The sequence below is a fragment of the Dromaius novaehollandiae genome, chromosome W (assembly GCF_036370855.1).
Source record: "Dromaius novaehollandiae isolate bDroNov1 chromosome W, bDroNov1.hap1, whole genome shotgun sequence".
Classification (NCBI taxonomy): Eukaryota; Metazoa; Chordata; class Aves; order Casuariiformes; family Dromaiidae; genus Dromaius; species Dromaius novaehollandiae.
In genome coordinates this window covers 16,920,349-16,944,644 of record NC_088130.1, presented here as the reverse complement: position 1 = coordinate 16,944,644, position 24,296 = coordinate 16,920,349, and the positions used below count along the sequence as shown (strand labels likewise).

The following is a 24,296-nucleotide window of genomic DNA, read 5'->3' as shown; positions in this document are numbered from 1 at the left end:
ATTTCTCTCTTTGGAAACTGATTACTACAATTATGGACATTTTGCATTTTTAGCTGGCAGTAATCCAGTCCTATGCATTGGAATCAAAATTTAGAGAGGTACATAAATTGCCAAGTGTTTCTGTGATCATCACACCTATGTGAAACAAAGAAACAAGAAAGTTCCTCCAAAGCATGTCATTCAGTCTACTGTCTCGAACTTCTGAAAAACTTTTACACTTAACATTTAAATTCTGAGACATAATGTACGCTGCTGGCAACAACTGGTTTAATAAATAAATCCAAGCAATTTTATTTTTAGATAAATGTTTGATTAGAATTTGTTTTAATAAACCAACTCAAGGCATGAAAACATAAACCGGTCAAGATGACATGTATTTTTGTAACTGGGAATAGAATCTGCAGTTGATTTACATCACTTGTTAGATGAAGGTGCAGATCTTTTCACAACATTTGGAAGAATTCAAAGATTTTTTATAAAAAGGTGCCAATCTTCAACTCTGTAAGTAAATTATTATTATTAAATCACTTCAAGTCAATGCTCATTTAAGCCAGAAGAAATGCATTTCATCTGTTCTCCAGCTCCTAGCTGTAATCTGCACAAAGCAAAACCACATAACTAGGGAAGCAGGCTGGCATATACTTTAACATTAGAGTTGAATAACAAAGTATGCTGTGACAACTAATTCAGTTGGGCTCTGTCTTCACTCAACTAAAACAAACTTACGTAAATTTACAAGACAAGCTATTTAATGCTTTGCATTTGGCCACCTTAAGAGACAAAAAATAAAAGAAAGGAAAAAGGAAAAAAAACACTTTTCATATCAGAGAAGTGAAAAAGGCCATCTATGCAATAGGTGAGCTATTATTAAACAAAGTAGTTCAGTACCCATATTCCATTTACCTTATTAGGCACATCCAAATTACAACTTGCTTCACAGAGTGCCATCACAATAGGAACATTCCCATCTTTGCAGGCCACATGCAGAGGAGTGTTGCCGTGTCTGTCTTGGAAATCTACAAAACATCCTTGACTGATAAGAGTTTTAACCACCTCCATTTGACATCTTCTTACAGCAAGGTGTAGGGCTATGTGCCCGTCCTGAAATCAAAAGACAACTTGTAAGCAAAATTTTAATAATGCAAAAAAGTACTTTTCAGAGTCATGATCATTTCATGGCAATTGTGTGCATCTCCCTGCCTCAAGAATCGCAATGTTTTTTACCTTTGAGAGTGAAGGCAGGGAGATGCACAATATCTGTCAGAACAAATCAACTATGGCATGAAAACAGATTTATTAAGCTACTGGGCTTTGCACTGGAATGAATGAAGTGCAAATAAACATTCTATGATGATGACTTCCCTAGGGAGTGGGAGAGTGACCAACAGTAACAACCAGTTGAGTATCTTAAACCACTGTCGTGTTTACTGACAGAAGTTAGCGATGCAAAAGTCATACAATCTACGTAGGAATCAACAGTTTTAGAGGCAGAGCCTTTTCACTCTGTGGAACAGCTTAAAGCGATAGTGACTGGGAAAACAAATTTAATTTTTCAGAAGCAAAAGCATTCTTCTTGCTTTAACAACTATTTAGATGTAATGGCAATTTGATCGGGAATAATGCTAGCTATAAGGACAAGCATAGTGTAAGTATAAGCAATAAAATGCAAAGATTCTTCCTTGGGACCACATTCTGAATGACAAAAAATGGTTCTGAATCAACTGGAGTTATTTTTAAATAGTTGGAATGTAGATTACTGGTTTTAGCTGTGATTTATCTGACACACAGTATCAAAGGCAAACAGATTTTTTTTCTCTCAAGTTAACAGCTTGTTGCCAACTCCAGCAGTCAGTGTTCCTGCTTTTTTTTTTTTTTTTTGAGCGTGTGTTGCTCATAAACTGTTATTAATTAGTAAGGTGATAATGCAACAGCAAAAACCCAATCATGGAAAAATAATCACTCAGCAACTTTACAGACTACTGGAGCCATCAATATCCACTCAGAAAACTCATGTCATAAAAATAATGATGGCTTGCAGCACTCAAATGAAGCAACTCAGAGGTACAGCTCTGTGACACCTGTGACCTCTGGACATAATTCTTGACCAGAAACAGCTCATTCACCCATTACTCACCTTGTCTGTTGCACCAAGGTCAGCTCCGTGCTCTGCCAAGCATTCCACAATATCATGGTAACCCCTAGCAGATGCTGTTAGGAGAGGAGTCTCCCCTTCTTTGTTTTTAATGTTCACATTACAACCTGCTTCACAAAGTGCTTTGGCAACGGAGTAGTAGCCATGCCAAGCAGCGCAATGCAGCGGTGTTTCTTCCTCCTATCAACACAGATTAGGAAACACACAAGCTGAAGCCAAATGCCAGCAGAAACTATTCTCCAGGTTAACTTAGAAATACAGGAAGATGTCAGGAAAGAAAAAAGTCAGTCTATTAAAGTAAGCCCTATAAAAGGGTGTGGTAATTTCTAATGCTGACATTCTCAAAATGGGAATAATTCCTGCTGATAAACTCACTGACTGTGATAACTCACTAGATTTTCATCACTATCTTGATTCTGGAAGTCCATATTTCTAACCATAAAGCTATCTACGCACGATAACTGGCACATAAGCAACACTAATTGTGATGTTTCTATGCTGATAAAGCTATTTATCTTACTTCTTACTTGAAAACGCATCCTCCTTCATAAGCAACTTCTACATCCTGTGTGTTGAGAGACTAATACAGTATTTAAAATGGATCACTCACCAAGGGGATCTAAATTGCACGAGACTTGCAGATTGAGGCACATCACTGTTTACAATGTTCAAAGCACATCTAAATGATTTTTGAGTGTAGGCAGTGACTTAGGTACTTAGGAAACTGAGTCATCTAATGTCACATTAAGACACGGCTTTGAAGCTGTGGGCATTTTGAATTACTTCAAGTTCAGTTGTGACTGAAATTCTAATTTGGTCTTTGTTTGAACCAAAGAAGCTTCAAAACATTCACCTTCAATCTTCCTGTGGTTCATAACAATTCTGCAGAACATCATTCAGGCACTCATATGTTTTATAAAAATCAAGTATGGAAAACATTGCTTCTGTAGCTCAATGCAAAGCAGGGAGGATTAAAAAACAGGAAGAGTCATCCTGTTAAATTCTAAGCAATGGGATACCCTTTTGTACTTGGCAAATATCGATGAGGATACTATCGATGCTGGAATCATCAAATGATTCTGCAAAAATCTGAGGAAAAAGTAACAGCCAAACAGCACTTTCTGGGGCCCTTTGACCTTCTGCTGCTTAAACAATATAAAGATAGTCCTACAGCATACAGCATTTCGAAAGGCTGGAGGAACTCAAATAGACTATGGAATCTTAGTGAAATTTGGGTTGAATGATTTTTTTTTCTTTTAAATTAATTCTCTTCCTTCCTGTTTTCCCGTAAGAGTTTCCAGTTCAGCTGACAGGTAGGATTTATTTTCCTTCTTTATAGCAGCCCTCCTGCAAGTTCATTTCCAAATGAGAGCTTTACATTTAAGGAATCTCCATGACTCAAAAAAAAAAAAAAAAAAAAAAACCCAAAGCAGAAGTCAAGGCAGTAACTAAGAAAAAGCATTAGCCTGAATTCAGGACACATCACCCATACCTTTGTGATGCACAGTTCTCTTCATTTTTAAGCTTTCATTTTCAAGAGAACCTGTGTTTTATGAGTACCGCTGTGGCAGTTTCATGCACACTGTTTCTGAATAGTCTTCATCTATTAAAAGGTATAGAAACCTCCATAATTCTATTACTTTTTCAAATTCAAACATGTGTGAGGCATCAAGGCAAGACCAGGAGTTTTGACCACTAATGCTAAAGCTGTATTTGTTTAAGAAAAATAGAAAGTGGCTATGACTCACCTTGTCTTGAAAGTTTGGATAGGATCCAATACTACAGAGAAACTGAACCACATCCACATGCCCATACCGAGCTGCGACATGGAGAGCTGTCTCTCCAGACTGCAATTATAGAAGAAGAACATTCCAGTGTAGTTTCATACATCACCCATAGATACACACCACCATGCATGGTCTGAATTTTATTAAAAGAGTAACCTCTTTTTTAATACCCCAATCAGGATAAATTGAGCACTACTTTTGCTAATACGCCTTGCACTGGGTCCTTGACCAACTACATTTCGCAAGTATATATAAGTGCCTCTACACTGCAGCTTTGGCCAGTATAAAAATATTGTTAAGGTATAAGATTTTAACAGCAACCAATTTCTAGTGCCAACATTACTCAAATAACACTGCTGAAGACAAGGTAAATGATCATCAACTATAAAGTGTTAGGCTTCATTATAGTCAACTTTGTAACAGTCAAATTTACTTGTCAGACAAAAGCAATTTTCAATCAAGAGAAATGAAAAACAGAATCACGATTTTACCCTGTGTTCCAATGTGAAACCAGTCTTCATGAGAAAATTAATTTAGGTTTGTACTTCCCCACCTACCCACCATGTACTCACCACATTTATATGCATGCTTGGTTAACATTTGTCAGAAAAATAATCAGTACGTGCAGTTACTTAAAAGCTCTGTTATCAGAGCCCTATATGTCAGCTTATAAAACCACACTAAAAAAAGCCAGTCACGTTCTTGGGATTATGGCATAGTTGAAAATCATTCTAGTGGCAAGCCCTCTCCCTTTGCTAAGATGAAGCTATATATATATGTATATATATTAAAAAAAAAAAACCAACTATCTACAAAAAAGATGGAAAGTTTTGTTCTTACCTTATCCTTGACATCCAAAGGACATTTATTCTCATTGAGAAATTTCAGTGTTTCTACATGACCATGTCGAGAAGCCCAGTAGATTGCATTAGATCCAGCCTGTCCAAAATGTTTTTTTTTTTTACATAGATCATCAAACAACTTGTCCTAATTTTAGATTGCCATTGAGATATACATGCACATACATGTACACAGGTACATTGAACAGCTCAGATTCATCGCAGTAAATGCGAGCTAGTCAAGCTATGGCTTATATCAGAACTTTGATTTTTTTTTAATCGTAAACCGAAAAAAACCCCAACCCTCTGTGCAAGGATAACTAACAGATCTTTACAGCTTTACATCCTCTTCTCCCTTGCAAAGGCATTTTTGAGGAAAAAACTGTCACAGGATAAAAACATTTATGTTACATATTTTACCATCTACTAGCTAGAGACAGTGGTTCTAGTGATTTGCTTTAAATGAGCTCCAGATGATTATAACAGTGTTTCAAAAAACGTGCTTTGCAAAGCATACCCTCTTCACACTTACGAATTTTAGTAGCAATAGTCTATATCAATAAAATGTGCATTTATCACTCCATCCTGTACTAAATAAAGTTTACCAGTATGTTTTAGGGCAATTATTAATTTAAATTAATCAAAGCAATTTCATAAGCAACAACCACATTTTAAGATTAGTATTGCTCAAATTCAGCTAAAGTGATCAAAATTGAAGGCTATGCAGTAGCAACACCTGAAATTATTAAAGATTTGCTGCAGAGGGCACTGGATAACTTATGTAATAGACTCTACAGCTCAGATGTTTTCATGTCCAGTACAACCTGGTCTGATGTGTTTGTTTTCTGCTAACTGTACTGAAACTCAAGAACACTTATCGAATGTTGACAAAGTAGAACCCTGACCTTATCTTGAACGTCAATACGGGATCCACGCTTTAAAAGCAACTGAAGCATCTGAATATTTCCACAGCCAGCAGCGATTAATAAAGGAGGTGTTCCATGCTATTAACAAAATATAAACAATATACTTAATTTTTGAGGCACTAAGGAAGAGAGCATGTTGTAGAGAAAATTATTTATCCCATGGAGCAAAGAAGTTTATTGCACTTCAGTTTTCTTTATTTCTGGGATGAGGTCACATTTACATTTACTAAACAGTATGCTATACATTAAAGCCAAGTTTTTCAAGACAGGAATACTAACATTAAACTCTCGTTAGCCCAGTTTGACAAGGATGTTCCCCTCTGCAGTCCCTTTATATGTGCATTTTAAGGCATACAGAATTGGTCACAATACCTCACAGACACAAATCACTAGCAACCTACTAGAAAATTACATGGAATTGTAGCAGTAAAACAAAAAATACACTGGTAACTTGAAAGGTTCAAGACCTCTTAACAGCAAAAGAATAAAGGCTTTAATTTTATAGCACTCTTCATCAATATTTTTTGAAGTACTTTATAATGCAGATCAGTATAATCTATCCCTTTTTATAGGAAAGTGAAAAATGGAGCAGAGATGATGTATTCAAAGTCAACCAGAAGAGCCAGGAACAGAACTTCAGCTTCCTGGTCTCAATTCTGATAATCCAATTTAGTACAGCAGCAGTAAACTGAAATACTTTAGTAAGCAAAACCATTGCATTTCTGAAATAGATGAACAGCACAATCTAATATAATGTTGAGATAACCAGTTTCTGCAGAACGGGACACCTTTTTTTTTAACAGTGCTTTACAAAGTCAACTTCAGCAGTACGATTATCCCCATACTTTCAGTTTTTAAAAGGCCTCTGGAAAAGAAGGAAGTAATACCAAAAAGATAGGACTATTCCGCCATCTTCATCTGCCCTAAGAAACAACAACTTAAAAAAGAAAAAAAAAGCTGATAACTTGAAAGCTCTTGAAAATAGATTTGATTGTTACTTTTCATTTGGAATTGTATTTTGCCAAGGCCTAGGTAAGAATATGTTTTGGGCTCCATTTTCAGGTAGTTTGAGAAGACTGAACACAGAACACTTTAGTAAGATTTCCCCAAAAGGAAGACAGAATTATTTCCCATCCACTTTTTTTTTTTTTTTTTCATGTGTTACATTTCTACTTTACAACCCCACTGCTCTATTCAACAGGGTGAGAGCTAGTCCCCCACCCACCTCAGCACAGACCCATACTTTACCTTGTTGGGTTGATTGACATCGTAATTTGTCAGAGATCCCAGGAGATGCTGTAATCCAGGAACATTGTCATCATTGATGGCATGAATAATAGCTTTCATCACAAATGAATCTTCCTCATCCTTGTAATTAAACGAGAAAGAAGAAAAATTGTTAGCTTAAAAGAAAAAAAATTCCTCTCTATCTCAACACCTGCCAAGACATGGAAAAAATTTAAAAAGTCAAATTTTCAGAGTCTTGTAGAACCTTTCAGCTACAAGGATATGATCCTTCCTGAAAGCATATGGCTAAAATGTATAAGTGCTATTTGAAAATCCAGCTCTCTTCTGGTACAATATGTTTCATTCTTCTTTATATACGAACCCATCATATATTGTGTGAGATGCCAGACAAGGTTCTCCTTTATTAGGCATGTATGTTTCTTCTCCTAGGACTTTCAACCATTTGCATAAAACAAAACTGACTATGTTTGTGTATGTGATAGGAACGTTAAAAAAAAAGAAAAAAAAAGTACACAACTATAAAATGCAAGATGAAATTTTGAGTTGTTCAGAGATAGGCCACAGCAGAAGTACTCTGGACTTAACTGTCGCCTATTCAAAAGGACCAGTTATGAACCTAAAACTTAAGTAATGAGCCTAAATACCTTTGTGGATGTAACTTTAGTCTTCTTCCATGCACTAAAATATCAAAGAGCTGAAAGCCACAGAAGCCAATATTTGGGTCATTTCTCTCTCCTCTCCAGAAGTTACTGATTTTTTTTAGAGTAACACTAGCATTAGGCTATAACACGGGTGTGAAATGCTGACTGAGTGTTAAAAGGCATAGTGACAACTGACAACCCAGAGTGCATGGCTGGGGGAGGACTGGGAGAACAAAGAGTGTGAAAGCAGAAAGATAAGAGCAGGAAAAGTGGAAATAAGAGGCTGGAGTTGCACAGGAAGGATAAAGAGAGGATATCACAGATAAAAAAGGCTTTGAAAAAAACTCTTCTTTAAAGTTTGATCCCACTATTGCCCAGAAAAGATGAGCTTACCCAGCTCTAAATATATTAACATATATACTTGGATGATCACAGAATTTGTGAAGCATGTAGTAAAACCTGGAGAGTAAGCTAAATAAGAAGGCTTTTGGATTTACAAGCATTTCTAATTACAAAGCATACAACTATTGCCCCTGACTACTTAAATCTAGTAGACAATATAACACCACAAACTGAGACTGGCCAACTCTTAAAATTTCCTCCTTTAAAAACTGCTTACTCTGTTAATACTCTGCAACATTCACTGTACCTAGGAGGGTGTCAAGTTCTCTGAATAATTTTGAATATTTTAAATTAAAGAAAAAAATAAAATTACGTTATGCTATACAGTACCATGAAAAAAATTCAGTTTTAACTTTTTCACATTACAATTACTACAGTACTAAAGCTCCACATGAATCAAATTTCAAAATCAAGATAAATTAAATTCAAGTACTAGTCATCAGGCTCAATACAGTAATTAATTAATGAAATTCTAAGGTTTATTTTATGCAGAAGATCAGATTATGGATAACACTTTTCTATCTTAAAGACCTATTTCTTCTTATATATAAAAATAATTAATTATATCCATTTACAACAATCCAATATTCGTGTTAGAATCATCTCACAAGCTGTTAAGTTTCAGACTTATTAAAGCAATCTAACCATAGAAATATATACTTACCAGAGTATCGTCACTCCTAGCAACACTCATGTTACTTCTGGACAAGAAAGATCTTGATAATCTTTGGCACAAGGATATTAAGCGCACTGATTGCTTTTTAAAAATAAGAAGAGAAAAGCTATATGTAAAAAAAAAAAATCAAAACAGAATACTTGTGATAGGATGCTACTGCAGAGATTTTAAAGGAATACTGTCATACTACCAACACAAACAAACAGGAGTCTGATTCAAACCTTCCCCCTCATCTCCCTTTTATTCACCTTCAATTTCATCTGGAACTTTTAATGCAAACAGGCTATTCATATACACTAGCACAGCTACCTAATATTTTTTGGATCACTCCTCTATTTCATAAAGATGTTTAAATCCATAGTAAAATAAATTTCCATTACATCCTCTTATCCAAGTCTGAAATTTGTTAAAAATATTTGAAAAAGGGGGATTTTAGAGTACGTGCACACAGAAAACCTAAACTAAGCATAAATTAGCTGACAGCATTCCTTTAAGTGCCATATTACAACTACAGTTTAAGATATTCCTAGCACTACCATCTTGTTTTAGGGCAGCAGACTAATCTTTAAGTTTTATACATGCAGTTGATCTTCACCTAACACAAACATTAAATTTTGGTGTAAACGTACTTCTTAGCTGGATATTTTGCGCCACTGCTCCATGACTTAAGAAAATCATCCTATTTCTTGGCCTTTGTGACAATGCATTGAACTGCTTTCCTAATAATACAGCCCTCTGTTGCCTCATGTTTCACCCTCCCCATGATAAACAGATTTCTCATACAATAGTCCTGTCCTTGTTTAGTTTCAGTGTGAATTCCCCAGTGTGCACACTGAAGAAGTGGAGATGCCTGTCTTGATGAACAACTCCTTGCCCAGGCCCATGCTTTCAGCTAATGCCATGCCCCATTTCTGGAAAGATTAAATGATGTCTTCTTCTAAACAGGTTTGCAGTCTCAGACCAAAAATCCCTTGCAGAACAGACTAATTTTTTTTTCTTTTTCTATTGAATGGTTTACTGGAACAGTTAATTCTGTGAGGCCTGCTAAAGGGATGTTTGATATACTCAGATTACTGTCACAAAAACATGTGCCTACATTTACAAATGCTTTTAGTCTGCAAACATTACCAAGACAGATGATGACAGCATACAACTAGATGCATAAAACAAACAATCCACACACAAGCATTTGTATGCAGATCATAATGAAGAAGTTTTCTCCCTTATTACCATACTCAAGCACCTAATAATTTTTTCCAGATTAACACAAAAATAGGTTCCTTCTTCCCTCTCCCTTACTCTGAAAGGCACTGATCAGTGCCAAAATGTTTTCCTCTACTCAATAAAGAGTTTGAGATTTTGTATTGCCTTTAAATAAAAAAGAGTGATCACAAATGTTTATGTCTCCCCAGAGCAAGCAGCGCTATTGTAACTGCATGTTGCCATCATTTTGAAGATTTATTGAACAACTTACTTTCCATTTTCGTCGTGCTGCAAACTTTTTGAATTTCTCCATATTCACTGCAGATGCTTTTCTGCTAAGTGCTTGTTGGGTGTCTTTAGGCTATGGGCAAAAGTAAAAGAAGGTCATTAGGAACTATCCCACAATTACAACCACAACTTCCATAAAGCATATGCCTGTCTCTAAGTCTCTCTGCCCTTCAGTGATGACTTCCACTTACATTATAATAGTATTATCATACTGTCATAATAAAAAAATGGTGTGCTTACAATTACAACACGCACAGCTTAGTGGAGCATGCAGCTGGAATACCTTGAGAAAATACCCTGAAGAAAATCCATACCTGAGAATGTTCCATGCAACACTAATTTTTTTCTAGTTGTAGGGATGGGAAAACGGAACTAAGTTTTGTGGATTCCCTTACTTCCAGCAGAGTGGTCTTGAGATGATAATTTTGGGTTCAGGGTTAATATAATGAATTATTTTCCTTGCTGTTTGCCTTAGCAAAATATGAAGCTGATGAAATAAGACAGTGCTGTTGACTACCTCATTTGTTTGAAAGGCCACTTTGAAACAAAGACATAAAGGTTTCAAAAGGAAATTTAACACACAAAAAAACCCCCAACAGTCAATAGAGCATTCAGCTTTGTCCTTAACTTCTCTCTCTGGCAGAGGTATTGGATATCATTTCCTAGATAAATCTTATCTTCCAGGAAAATATCCCACCTGATTTTAGATGCCGTCCAAGTTATTACTAGTCTCAGTGCAATCAGTTGGACAGGTTTGTAATTTCTCTCTGCTGGGTCCAGCCCCCACTCCCCCTGCCTCCAGAAGACCATCCCACCTACTTCTGCAGAAATCTCTAACACTGTACCCTTCAATCTTTCTCAGACTAGTATCATGTACCAGTTTCCAGTAGAGTATACCAAATTTTGCATTACGTGAGCTGGGACTTGGAGTCTGGAAGGCCCTACAAACTCAGTTTGATAGAGATATTCAGGTGAAGGCAGTGATGGGAAGATGGGAAGGAGGATATGAGCAGTGGTATGAGGGAAGGATGTCTGGAAAGTTAAAATATAAAGGAACAGGAGAGGGTACAAATCAGCATCTCTTGTTCCAGGAGTGGAAGCCCTGGGCTCTGAAAGAGAAACTCAGACAATGCTTGCTCTAGTGGTTTAAAACATCACTACCCTAACTGCCTGCTTCACATTCCAGCTGTTCACGATTGCGCCATGGAAAAGTCATCAAAGCACAGTGGGTACCAATACTTCTTTCAGTCAAATGTGTAGTTTGGCATACTGGTGTTTAAGTGTTTGCCCCAAGATGTCAGGCTATGAACTGCAGCAGCTGTGACATGGACACATTCTCCATTTCTCAGAGAACCAGTAAGCAGAGGTTTCAAACACTCACAGCTCTTCTTTTACTGAGTAAGAGTCAACATCCCTAAGGCTTAATTTCTAAGAAAATGAACTACTAGAATGAAATTGATTTATAATAGATACAGATACAAAGGACTGAAGTAATCAAGATAACAGAGCTTAACAAGTCATTATTTATCAGGTCAGCAGTGGCAACTTAAATTAAACCTCCAAGGGAAAGTGCACGCCCAAGACCGGGGAAATTACTGGCACTGAAAAGATTTACTGTTCGCAAAGAGAACGTGATATGCAATTGATTACATTAAGTGATAGGTATACTATACACATATTAAAAAGAGCGGTCTCTTTCCTCTTTCTCTCCTGCTCAATTTAGCTGCACCACAACAGTTTGATCCACATCAACCACTGTGGAACCCTCAAAAAGAAGTGGATCACTGCCCCACATCAACTGCTTTCTTTAGTCTAAAGAGAGAGGAAGAAAGGAAGGAAAGAAAGAAAGAAGAAAGATGACCCTTTTGTCCAATCTAAATATGGAGATTAGAAGATGACAAATGTAAGTGAGCAGAGGGGAAACTGGACTGGATTCAGAGAATGTGTCTTTGTCAGTACAATGCTTTCTGAACACTAACTTCTCTGCCTGAGCATGATTTTAATCTTAATAATGGACTGCAGTACTTGCCTACCACTAACCAACATGGAGGATACCTTAATAAAGTCCACACTCTGCACTTAGTAGTTTACATAGAGACAGCTCTCTGAAACAGTAAGATCTATTGAACAGATATGCCAATTTTTCTTTTGAAGGTTTTGTTAAAAAACTGAAAAAGTATAATACGAAATAAAGACTGATTAAAAAACAGGATAAGAGAGAACATATTACATACTAACCTTGATCCAAGGATGCAGCAAACTATCTTGAATAGTCATTCTCTTCCTTTAACAGGAGAAAAGATACAACTATTTCAGATAATAAAAATTACAAAAAAATACATAATACTATATTTTTAATAAACTAACATTGCAAAATATGTAATCTGAAATGCTACAGATAATTCAGTGTGCAACAGCACATATATGAGAAGAGAAATAACTCACTTTGGATCCTTGACTAGAAGTCTTCGTATAAAATCTTTAGCTAGGGCACTAGTACTACTGAAGAACTCTTCCTCAAACTCATAGTTCACAGCAGACACATTTGCTAATGTTTCCTGTTTGGTTTCTCCAAGAAATGGTGATGCACCACTTAGACTGCAGAAAGACAGAACAATCCTCTCATTACATGTTGTAATATTGCTGTTTCAACCCTCTATGATCAAATCAAGGCAGAAGGTGAATGTACTTCTTTTCTGCTTTAGAACTGCAAATGTATTTTAAGGAAGATTTGATCTAATAGGACAAAAAGCTTCACTGTAATTTCAGAGAATGTTGATTAAAGTAAAGCCTTTAAGGAATATCGCCTAAAGATGTGAAGCCAGCTTCCCATGCTATCTCAATGCTGACTAATGTCTGTTCTTTCAGTAACTATACTATTGCTTTTATGATCACTCGACTTATGTGCAGACTGGCTTGATTTGCACAGAATTTTTACGTGAATTTTTGACAAAAATGAAATCATATAACTGAAAACCCAGAGGATAGAATCAGAATAAAAAATTAGTATTCCCAAAGAATCACCTGTAGATTTTGGTACTTACAGAATGTAAGTTATTACACCAATACTCCTGGAGTGAACAAGAAAAAAAAAGGAGCGGGGGGAGGGAGACAGAGAGGGAGAGGGAGGGGGGGGAGAGAGAGAGAGAGAGAAAGAAAAAAAAAGTTAGAACTTTAGAATAATTATGAGAGATTTATCTCAAAAAAGATTCAATAGCTTACCACATATCTGCTTCAAGACCAAGAGGTTCATAATTTACTATTTCAGGAGCTGAAGGCAAAAAGAAGAAAATCAGTACATAATCAAAGAACAGACCTACGTCACTCTGATCATGTGTATGTCAGACATAACTAGCCAAGATGCTGATAGATAAAGATAACTCTAATTCAAGTCTAAGTTATTAATGAACACTATAAATTGTTCTACTAAATTTCAAAATGTCACAAATTGCACACAAGTTATGTAAACAGTAACTCAGCCAAACCAAGCTAAGCCACACATACCATTTCACATACTGAAAAAGAGTAGTCTGAAGAAAGAACAGTGTTCTTACCAACAAACTCTGGTGTTCCGAAAATATTTTTGAATTCATTTCCAAAGTCGATTTTGTGTGCTAAACCAAAGTCAATAATCTTGATTCGAGGCTTTGGTACATTCCTGTCCAGCAACATTATGTTTTCAGGCTTCAAGAGAGAAGAAGGAGAAGAAGAGGGAAGAGATAAGTAGGTACAAAATGTCTGATACATACAAGTACCCTTAAGCACTGAGCCCTCGCTCAGTATCTACTTCAGTCTCTTGATCTGTGTCTTCAGCAAGAAAATCCTGTCATTTGCTATTAAGACCTAACATGCTAAAATTAAGTACAATAAATCAGGATTTCACACTGATGACAGGCTCCTGTTATTTCCCTGGGGCTGAGATTCTACCTTTTGTAAATATAACTACTGCAGTTTTCACGTGGACCAAGTGAGCTGAAACACATCCTATCACGTCCATAAGCTAGCATGCCCTGAAGAGCTCTCAGAGCTACACATGCTCTGCTCACATAGTTAAAGATGACTTTTGGAGCCACTAAGAACTTCAATATCACCATTCTTTTACGTCTTTTTACTTCAAACATAATGGCTGATGTGCAGGTAAGTGGCAAAAGTAATTTTCTTCCTTCCCTCCCTACATTTCTATTTTTGCTGCATATTTCAATTTGCATATTCTTATCAAGTGTAAGGATGCTTTATCAGACACAATGGCTGTGAGGAAATATTAAAAGTATATTATTTTATTTTCACAACTCATTTATCTTGATGATCACCTTATAAAGACCAAACCTATTCTTTGAAGTGGTGAGCTCCACTGCCATATAATAATAATGCCTCCTTTTCCTATCACTGACATAGCTGCTGACTTCAGCAGACTTTAGCAAATGTTCAGCTGCCTTCCCACATTAAGATGACATAAAACTATCAAAAATTCTTACATATGAAGACATTCAATATTCTGAAACTAAACAATAAAAAAGCATTAACTGAGTTTACATGCAAAAGATCTCTTTCCATTGCCAAAAGGATGCAAAGTTCATTTGAAATAAAGCTTTTCTTCTTAAAAACAAACAAAAAAAAATACAAAAACAAAAAAAGGGGTTCTACAAGAATCTTTATGGGCAATTCTGTCTTGTTTCATTTTACTACCTATAGATAACTTTCCAGTGAACATAGGATGTACATAACAGGAAGAAAAAAAAAACAAGGACAAAAACCCCCCCACACACCCCCAAAAACCCACTGAGAAAAGGCATCCTATCCAGAATGTTGTATCCACATCCCATCCACACATCCACATTCCATACAGTCCTAAACATAGTTTTTACTTGAAGATTGTTTTCTCAGTATGGTATCATTTTGTTCTAAGTTGCCATTTTCCATGTGGCAACAGATGAGAACTATTCATGGTTCAATAATCTCTTTTCAATGGCTGAATTTTCCCCTGTCTACATAAGCTAGCAAAACAAAACTACAGCCAATATCTGCATGATGGCAGATTTCTGGCTGGTGTTGTAAGGACTTAATGGGATGTTGCTTGCAGTTGTCTACATTTTTAATCTGCTCAACATACCTTCAGATCAAAGTGGGCAATTTGCAGAGAATGGAGATACTGAACACCATTAAGTATTTGTTTGAGAAATTCTGTGGCTTCCTCTTCCGTGAGAGATTCTTTTTCAGCTAAGAAGTCGAAGAGCTCTCCACCTGCAACACTTGGAGAACAGAAGCAGAGTTACTGACAAGCTTGCTTTAACCTCTAGGTTCTTTTTAGCATAACTATTCTTAGAGCAATCTTATCTTCTGGTTTGATATTGATGCTTTTAACACCATCAATATCAAACCAGAAGATGAAAACTGCATAATTCAATACCTGAAACAGTCAGTAACTCTATCCCTCTTCCTCTGGAGAGGGGAAAGATTACAATACAGAAATCTTATTTTCAAACAAAAAACCTAAAAAAAGTCCTCCCAAAACAACCCCCCCCCCAAAAACCCCAAAGCATAACAGGGTCAGCTATATCTAAATTTAAATAAAGAATAAAATTAAATGAGAAGTAAGTATGCTCAAAACATAGTAATGTAGCTGAACATCTAAGAAAACAAAACATGAATTGGCTCATAGTACCAGTAAAATGTGAGAGTTTTTATGTATTGGGAAACAGAAAAGCTAAAGCTTCCTTTGAAATAAATATTTTGAAATAAATACTAGTAGCTGTCCTGCTATGCAGTTTCTAAACTCCCCAAAGCATTCAACTCTTTGAAAATACATTGTAATCTTTAAAATAGTGTGTCACATTCATCATGTCATACTTGGAATTAAAATTATCACACCTTTCCTATAGTGGAAAAGCAACTACTGCCTTTAAGATCACTTGCAGCATTTTAGCTGCACAGGCAGAAATAAGAGCGTAAGAACTGAAGGGGGTGCATAGGCATTACCCAGATCCTGAGGAAGCCTGCATTTGAGGGAAAGGAATAAACTGAAAATGACCCTTTTCTCAGCTTAGTCAGTCATCTGGCAGGAATGATGATTATTATCAACAGGGCCAAGACACATGGAATTTTAGTAAATAGGAAACACGATTTCTAACTTTTCTTAAAAAACACCTCAAAACCTCATGCAGTCTTCCCTCAATTTAAAGACATATGTTGAGATCACTGGCTGGTCTGGCAACCTGTTTTTCCTGTTTATGAAAACAGCATTATTGCCTACAGATGTGTTGGAGACTGCAAAACTAGTCATACTATTTCCCGCCTTTTGCACTGTACTGATACTTGAAAAATCCAGAAAGTACACCCTCATACATGTTGACTTTCTGTAGGAAAAGAATCTGTTCATGATTTAAAGTTTGATTATGAAAAATAATGGGATTAACATATAACAATGGCTAAACAGTCCGGGCGAGTTTCTGGAAATATATTTGACATGCTTTATCATGTCTACTGTTCAAGAGACTTAATTTGCATTATTGTACTGCAAACTGCATGCAAAGTATATTTTAATGAGTTCTTGGAGCTTTCATTCAGCTGCCTAGAAGATAATAAGGGTATTGTTTTTAGTTTTATTTGTGCTGTTGTAATATTTTCTTCATGAAAGCAATTATTGGAACAAAGTGCCATTAAATATAAGAATTACAGCCTGGAAGGGAGAAAGGTCATTTTAATCATCCCTGTTTGTTTTAGAAACATTAAAATGGAATTCCTACAGATTAAATACAGTTCATTATTTTACCACAGATGCTGGTCAGTAGGATCTTACAAATGGATGCACGTGTGTATTATCTCATGCTTTGCTTCTCACGGAAAAGGGTAAAGGGTTTTCAGGCTAAGGTCTGCACCTCTGCAGCACTTCCCGATGACAAACAGAAAACTGGGCAGTGACATAGCGCTGGCATTTCTCCTCATTTCCAATTTCTGGGCTAAGGGACTTCTAGATTACATAGAACTTGTTTCCAAATGTTTATTAATACATGTGGACGTTTACGGCTGCTGTCATAAGAGTACATCCATGCCATACAATGCAAACACACGCTGGCTACTTTTCAAGCCAGTGAGCAGCTGTGACAGCAGTCACAGCAAAACTAAGCACCTTTATCAACTCAGGTTCAGCACTGAACTAGCCGTCATACAGGTTCTGGTAAGCAGGCAGAGCAGCTGTACCTAGCTGCAACTGCTGTGCAGCCGACCCCTCAGCCGAGGAAAGGAAGGGGGCTGAAAGACTGCAGCAAACAGGCTTGTTCTCTCATGTTGGCTTACACGGTCTCTGTAAAACTTACTAGCTATCTGTAGCAACAGTAGCACTGATTACACACATTTCTTCTAAACCTGAAAGACACATTTAATTTAATACTCAGGGTTTAGCTTTTTTCAAGATCCTAACATAAAGAAACATAACTTTGTGTAAAAAGGAAAAAAAACCTCTTTATTCTCAGTCTCTTCTTGTCTGCAATCATTTTGTTTTGTGTAATTTCATACCCTGAAAGTTTAGACCACATGAAATTACAAGTTTGATAAACATGGGTTTTCACTTATCTCAAATATGTCACATTTGCACAGTTAATTGCATGAGAGCGTATAGCTCTTCTCTGGAGAGGAGCATATTTTAACAGATCATGCAAATGGAGTCTGGTTTAAAAACTGTCGAGTGCTGTTCTCCTGTCTTGCCAAAGGTTAGCTGTAGTGATGTTCCCTCTGTCATCATTTCACAGGCTTTAGAACAGTGTGAAATAGAATATTACTTGTATTTCACAGGTAATACACCCAGTACTTAACAGAGCTAGAAACTGAGGTCCAGAGAGGCTAAGAGGTTGAACGAACAAAACAACCCCAACTGTTAAAGACTCTTAAAAATTAGGAGTTAGGTATCAAAGCTACTCCACTTTTCCAAAGTGTCGATGTGCTTGTTTAGACGCTTAGGTACTACGGCCCTAAGTAACTCTGCAGTCTCTTAAGCAGTATCTGATTAAGAAGTGACTGGATCTAGCACACCCAAAGCACAATTCCCGAGCCGTGTGCACCCCTGATCTATGGGATTTCCGCATACCCCTTCGCATGACACATCCTACCCTTAGCTGTCTGGAGTACACAGTACACGCTCACGGATCAGGCCATTGTAACTTTTACTGCTGGCAACGTCTCAGCTGGTGGGAGTGGGTTCAGCACCACATTTTTGCCTTTGGGAGTTGTAACTGTTGGCAGGTATGGTGCCAAGACAGCTTGCTTAGAACACGTACTGTTTAATCTTACCAACAGGGAAATAAAGCACAACAGAAACAGGGTTTTACAACAATGATTACCGAAATATCAAACTAACACACAAGGGAATCTAGAAACTTAGAAGAGCCCTGCTACCCAAGAAAGCCCTCCCCCCCCCCTTCAGACTGCACCCACAGATCCCATGTTAGCTTGTCCCTGTACGGGAAAAGCCAGGACCCACATCCTCATGAGAGCTTGATAACACACACATTGTTTCTTAGCTACCTTTAACATTTATTGGAAGCCTGCTTCTTCTGCTGCCTTCCTGTGGACTCTGGCCAGGCCTGACAGCGCCTCAGGTGTACAGAAAATGATTGTATCACAATACGGTAATTACTTCAAACAAGAGAGTTGATACAAGTCCACCCCGAATATCCTTTACAAGCTAAGTTTCAACTCCACAATTAATTCACTGGACGCACAGCCCTCAAATCAATCACCAGAGTCTGCTTTCACAGACTTCATATAAATTAGGGCCATAAGAAATCACTACATGATCCAGACTGGATTTGAAATATTACAGATCATCAAATGGCTTATAATAAGCAATTAAGGATACTAACTATGTAAGATACTTCAGTCCTCAAAAATTTCCTAAAATGCTGTTGGGTTTCCAAGTCTAGTCCTGTGTTTCAGGTAGGACAATATAGTCCCCATGCAAGATAAACACGGCACATTTTTTTATCCTGTGCTCAACTCCAGAGGTGAAACTGGAAGGGAGAGCTCCAACAGAAGACCCCGCTGCAGCAACACACCTATGGGTATGTTTATCTCACGCACAGCAGCAGTCTTAATTCAGAGTAGAAGGGCAGACAACTCCACACATCAGCCTCTAAAACTGATTTTTTCTTTTTTAAATTCTAGCTTCTCCCCAAAAGTACATAGTTTCTAGCTTCATTACAATGCGCCAGCATCATTATAAATTAACACACACACACACACACACACACACACACACACACACACACACAAAAAAAAGAGGCTTGCTTGGAGGTTGCTGGTGCATGAAAGCCCTGCTTAAATCTGGCTGAAACCAGATGATTCAGTAGGTTTCCTTGAAACAGCCTGAATCATGCAACCTCACTTTCAGCTTGCCTTTAAGAAGGCAGACTCGCCACAGAGACCCTCGGTACTTAACAGACTGCTGCCAACCACTGCCTGGATAAAAAAATCGCCTCCTGAAGGGAGTGTGGGCAATAGGTTCACCAAGTGCTATTGTGTCTCCCTCTGGATCATTTTAGAGCATCTGTACCTTGTACTCTCTAGAAGTACACAGCTTTTCTCAGTTTCTCATTTTGCTGGTAGGAATTACCAGATACGTTTCTAAGCAATTCATTTGTGAGTTAGCACAACTCTGATGTACAGATTGCTAAAAATTAACGCATGAGCAACAAACTATAAACCACTCAGATTAACAGAGGAACTTGATTAAAGTCAAGTCACACCTAAATTCCATTAGTGCTGCAAAATCTTTACATTCACTGTCACACAACACCTTCCTTTGAAGCGCTATCTTTAATACTCCTGTATAAAACTTTGTTTACTTTTAAACTAAAAACATTTTGCAGTTACAGTAAGTTGATCATATATTAGGCTCAAAAAAATAAGCATTTGTGATTGATCAAGCTCACATCTTGACACCAAAGAGAAGGTTTCAGCATCAAGTATATTATAAAACAGAAAGCAACAGGGGCTGAGTAATTATTTACCTGTCGTAATGTGACTTCATTTCATACTGCCTCCAAGCAGTAGAGCATGTATTTTTTAAAAATATAACAACTCTGCTTTTGAAAATATTTTGTATAATCATTTTCACTAAAAGCAAAGCTAGCATATGTTGCTTTCCTGGTATTTCTAGGCAGAGGTGCTAGCTTTCCCAAAATGGGGCAAATATAACAAAGCCTCAGACCAGCTGCATTATTATAAAATGCAGCAGCAGTAAAAGCATTTCCTAGCCTTCCCCAAGGAAAACTGGCAGATGCGCCTGCAACCCACATAGTTCCCTCTGGGAAAAGGAATATATCGCACCTGCGGAGAAAGGATTTATGGATAGTGCTTTTGCCAGTTGTCAGGCCTTCTTACCTGTGATACAGAACTAATGCCCAGCTCCCAAAGGAAGTCATTATGGGAACCTATGCTGGGAACTTGGACCCAATTAACCTTCACTACCACCGGTGTCACCTCCTAATGACTCAGTCACATGCTATGTTGATCACACTGCTCATATTGTAATATCACCTAAACGGTAATTAATGATTATCTAAGGTTTTCTGATGAAGTTTAAAACACACACACAACCCCCCCCCCCAAAAAAAAACCCCTCTAAACCATAAAATCTTGTCTGAACAAACTTAACCTTGGTTTAACGTAGGTTTAATCAACCTTGCTTAGATTTCAAAACAGCAAAGACTAGAAAAGTTGAAGAAAATTCTGGAAGCAATTTATTCAAATTTTTGTAAGCAGATTCAATTTGATAAATAATCTGGATAGTTTTCTATTATGGGATATCAGTGTTCTTGTCTAATCCAAAAACTTGTTCTGTCAACTTGCAGAAAAAAAGAAACGGGCTCCTTTAGGATTTTTTTAGTTGAATGGCTCTCATACGACAACTCGCAGTATTTCAAAGTTGAAGCTGTCAACCCAAGACCAATGTGAAATATGGCTACTTCCATTTTATTTAAGGTTATAGATCTTTACACCCACTTCGTTTAACAGCCTTTGTGAGTTGTTGATTGCCAAGCCACTCCTCTGAAATTTACCAAGTATTTTGTATTCAAGTAACCTACCCGCTCAACAACCTACTTAATTTTTCTAGATCTAGCTATCAGAAAAACTAAGGCATGTTACGGCATCTCTACTCCTTGGCATTTTCATTTGTCCAGCTTCTCCCAGACAGACCAACTGGTGTAAATTCCCTTCTTTAGGGCATCCAAACTCTTCCCTTAAGTTGAACAAGAAGTTCTGGCATCAGAATGCCCAGAAGAACGTAGGCACGAAAAACTGGACTTGGATTTAAACAACTAGGTTTCACCTGAGAAGGAGACCTGAAAAGTCATGTGAATCTTCCCGCATCCGAAAAGGCATGGTATTTAGGTTTTCATTATTGAAGTTCTGTAAGTGCCCAGAGTTACCGTGCACAGAAGATTACCAATACTTTGGCCCAGGCAAGTGCCTTAGTATTTAGATCCTGCCCAAGGCATTTGAATTTAATATACAGGCCACTCTTTGTACGACAGTATCGTGCATTTTGCTTAGTGACTGCAGAGCCCAGAAGCCACGTACCCTCCGAGACGAGCTCAGTGAGATACGGAGTCACACTTGCTCTAGTTTCTCTCTTTTTAGCCCCATGAAGTCTTTATTTTTAGCTGTCTTAGCTTTGTGGATCTATCTGTGGGCCTGTAATTCAGAATTCTGAAGTCAAAAGGTGGTACAACATCTAGAAGCTAGTGTTGCATAGCTTGCTTTCTGTTACCTCGCACTAAGTTCCCAAGAATTCTTTTCAAAATTCAGTACAAAGCTATTCAAGAACAACCTTATGACTTACAGGCAAGCTTAATAAAATGTCAGAGTTGATTTAAAGCTTCATTGGAAGTCAAGCTAGTATAAGTGTCATCAGCTTGTCTTAATTTTACTTGGACTACTGTAAGTTAACTCCCTGATAAAACAGAAGGGAAATTTAATGATTCCATTGTTATTTGTGATTATGCTTCAATAAGCAACTCACAGTATCATCAGAATTTTTATATATGGGGCTATCATTTTCTCCTGGTTCCGTTCTGTTTTAGTTGACACTATGGAGGTACTGTTAGGTGGCAAGTCTGTTCCTGAGACATCTGGAAGCAGAAGACTAACTTCTAAGTGGTTTAAAAGTTAGCTCCTGTATACTTTCTTTAAAATTTAATGTAATTTTCCTCTTTCTCACCTGCGACTTTTAAAGCATTTTTCCTCTCTTTTTATTTTTAAAAACAGATATTTATCATTCAGAAATATGCTACAAAAGCTAATGGACTTAATTTAAGATTTCTAATTCACAAATGAAGATATGTTTTTTGAGGAGAAAAGCACAAACATACAATCCTATCCATAACTTTCTAATGAAAAGAATCAGCTATCAAAACCACGCTGTTTGAAAAGGTGAGAACATCTGAATTATGTTTCAACATTCTAAACAACTATTATCTAATTTAGTATTAATGCTTTGGAGTTGTACCTAGAAACCATAACCAAGGCTCTATTAAACAGCACACAGTGAGCATATTCTCTGGATCTACAGTCTAAATGAAGACATCGGAGAGCAGAAGGAAAAACAAAGGAAAAGAGACTGACATCCTATGTATCGAAGGTAACCATCAGGCCAGTGAAAAGGGAAACAAGTAGGTACAGAACAGGCTGGAGGACAGAAAATAACTATTACTGTGCAACAGAGGCATCTGTCTCCTACAGTCTGTGAAGCCTGGTAGGACAATGGTCTCAGTGAAGCTCACTGGAAAGAGCTTAGTATTGCTAACATATAATAGACAGTAGTTGGTTGAGTGGTGCAGCTGGGCAGAAAAATAACCATAAAATTCTGACTATAAACCATATAATTCTGATTCAATTATTTGTATGATAGGAAAAAAAGCAGAAATAAGAGTCTTACTGTTTTAAGTTAGATGAGGAAGAGATGGAGTTTTCCAGCTTACGTTTAATATGCACAGCATTCCTTGCAAGATGATGAGAGAAACCAGAGAGTAGAAATTTCAAAAGTATTTTCAAATCAAGAAGACATATGCCACCAAGCGGACCTAGAAATATGAAGATGTCCGCTTTCCCCAAATATACCAACAGACTTTCAAAGTGAGTTTCTTAAAGGACATTTCATGCTTGCATGTGACTGCTAAACCTTTTCAATAAACATTTGGTTTAAAAAGTTTCAGAAATTAAATGTTATGTGAATTTTATATAAATCAGTTTACTGGCATAAGGCAGCCAAGAGAAAATCCCTCTAGCATGGACAAAGTTTTTGGCGCGCACGTCTGCTTTGCGTTCTGTGTTGAGAGGACAATGCCACTGCAATAACTAATGAGCTGCCCACAAGTTTCCCTGTATGAAACATATTGCTACCTTGAATATTTTTATTGTAAGCAGACATACATTTGCAGTAAGTGAATGAAGTGAGAACTTCTGAAGACAGTTGCTCATGTCTGAGAAACGTCATTAATAATGCATAAAAACAGGGTACATTTTTCGCAAGAGGCTGGCACACAATACTACAAACCATTTGCTGAACCAAGAGATATAAATCAATAGTTAATAGGCAACGGAGACACCATCCTGAGACTGTATGTTAACAGCTATTGATAGCGACTAAAAGGACAGCTGTAGGGGCATGCCTTTTGTGGATAGCAGGGTTCTTTAAAAAACACAAATCAGAAATTCTTTTCATCATCGCTGTTCAAATTATTACACTTGCTTACTAATATGAAAGCAGTGTTTCTTCTGGGATTTTTATTTTGTTGTGATCTTTTCATAGCAAGAATGTTGAGGCTTAATTTCTTTCTAAATTCAAGAAAAATTCAGTTACACAATATCATATCTGTATGTGATATACTCTCTCGCCTTATGGTCATAACTAAAAACATGTTCCAGGAAAAATGCAGTCTCTATAATGAATTTAGTCATGGAAAGAAAACTTACTCAAGCTATGTTCTAATTAATAAGGAAAAGCCTCACTTACGATGGATTCTGAAGACAGCAAAAGAGGTTCTTTAATGAGATTTCAGCTTTATTACTTAACTGTCTCTTTTGTTTGAAATTGTTCTGTAAGAACAAAGCATGTCAGAGTAGAAGACAAAATGCAAAT

At 37.0% G+C, this 24,296-nt stretch overlaps 1 protein-coding gene across 3 annotated transcripts in view; it reads right to left on the bottom strand.

Annotated features, from left to right (window-relative positions):
• LOC112978753 (death-associated protein kinase 1) overlaps positions 1–24,296 on the bottom strand; it is a 95,534-nt gene that overhangs the window by 23,192 nt on the left and 48,046 nt on the right. For 2 of the 3 annotated variants that reach the window (XM_064500546.1, XM_064500547.1), the window contains exons 4-17: positions 15,273–15,411; positions 13,717–13,846; positions 13,385–13,433; positions 13,207–13,233; positions 12,608–12,760; positions 12,401–12,446; positions 10,146–10,235; positions 8,660–8,752; positions 6,953–7,072; positions 5,684–5,782; positions 4,780–4,878; positions 3,901–3,999; positions 2,135–2,332; positions 904–1,101 (exon numbers count right to left, since the gene is read on the bottom strand). In XM_064500546.1, coding sequence (XP_064356616.1) covers positions 904–1,101; positions 2,135–2,332; positions 3,901–3,999; positions 4,780–4,878; positions 5,684–5,782; positions 6,953–7,072; positions 8,660–8,752; positions 10,146–10,235; positions 12,401–12,446; positions 12,608–12,760; positions 13,207–13,233; positions 13,385–13,433; positions 13,717–13,846; positions 15,273–15,411 — 1,540 coding nt within the window. The remainder of the gene's footprint in view (positions 1–903; positions 1,102–2,134; positions 2,333–3,900; positions 4,000–4,779; positions 4,879–5,683; positions 5,783–6,952; positions 7,073–8,659; positions 8,753–10,145; positions 10,236–12,400; positions 12,447–12,607; positions 12,761–13,206; positions 13,234–13,384; positions 13,434–13,716; positions 13,847–15,272; positions 15,412–24,296) is intronic. The other variant, XM_064500548.1, reaches the window with a different exon arrangement.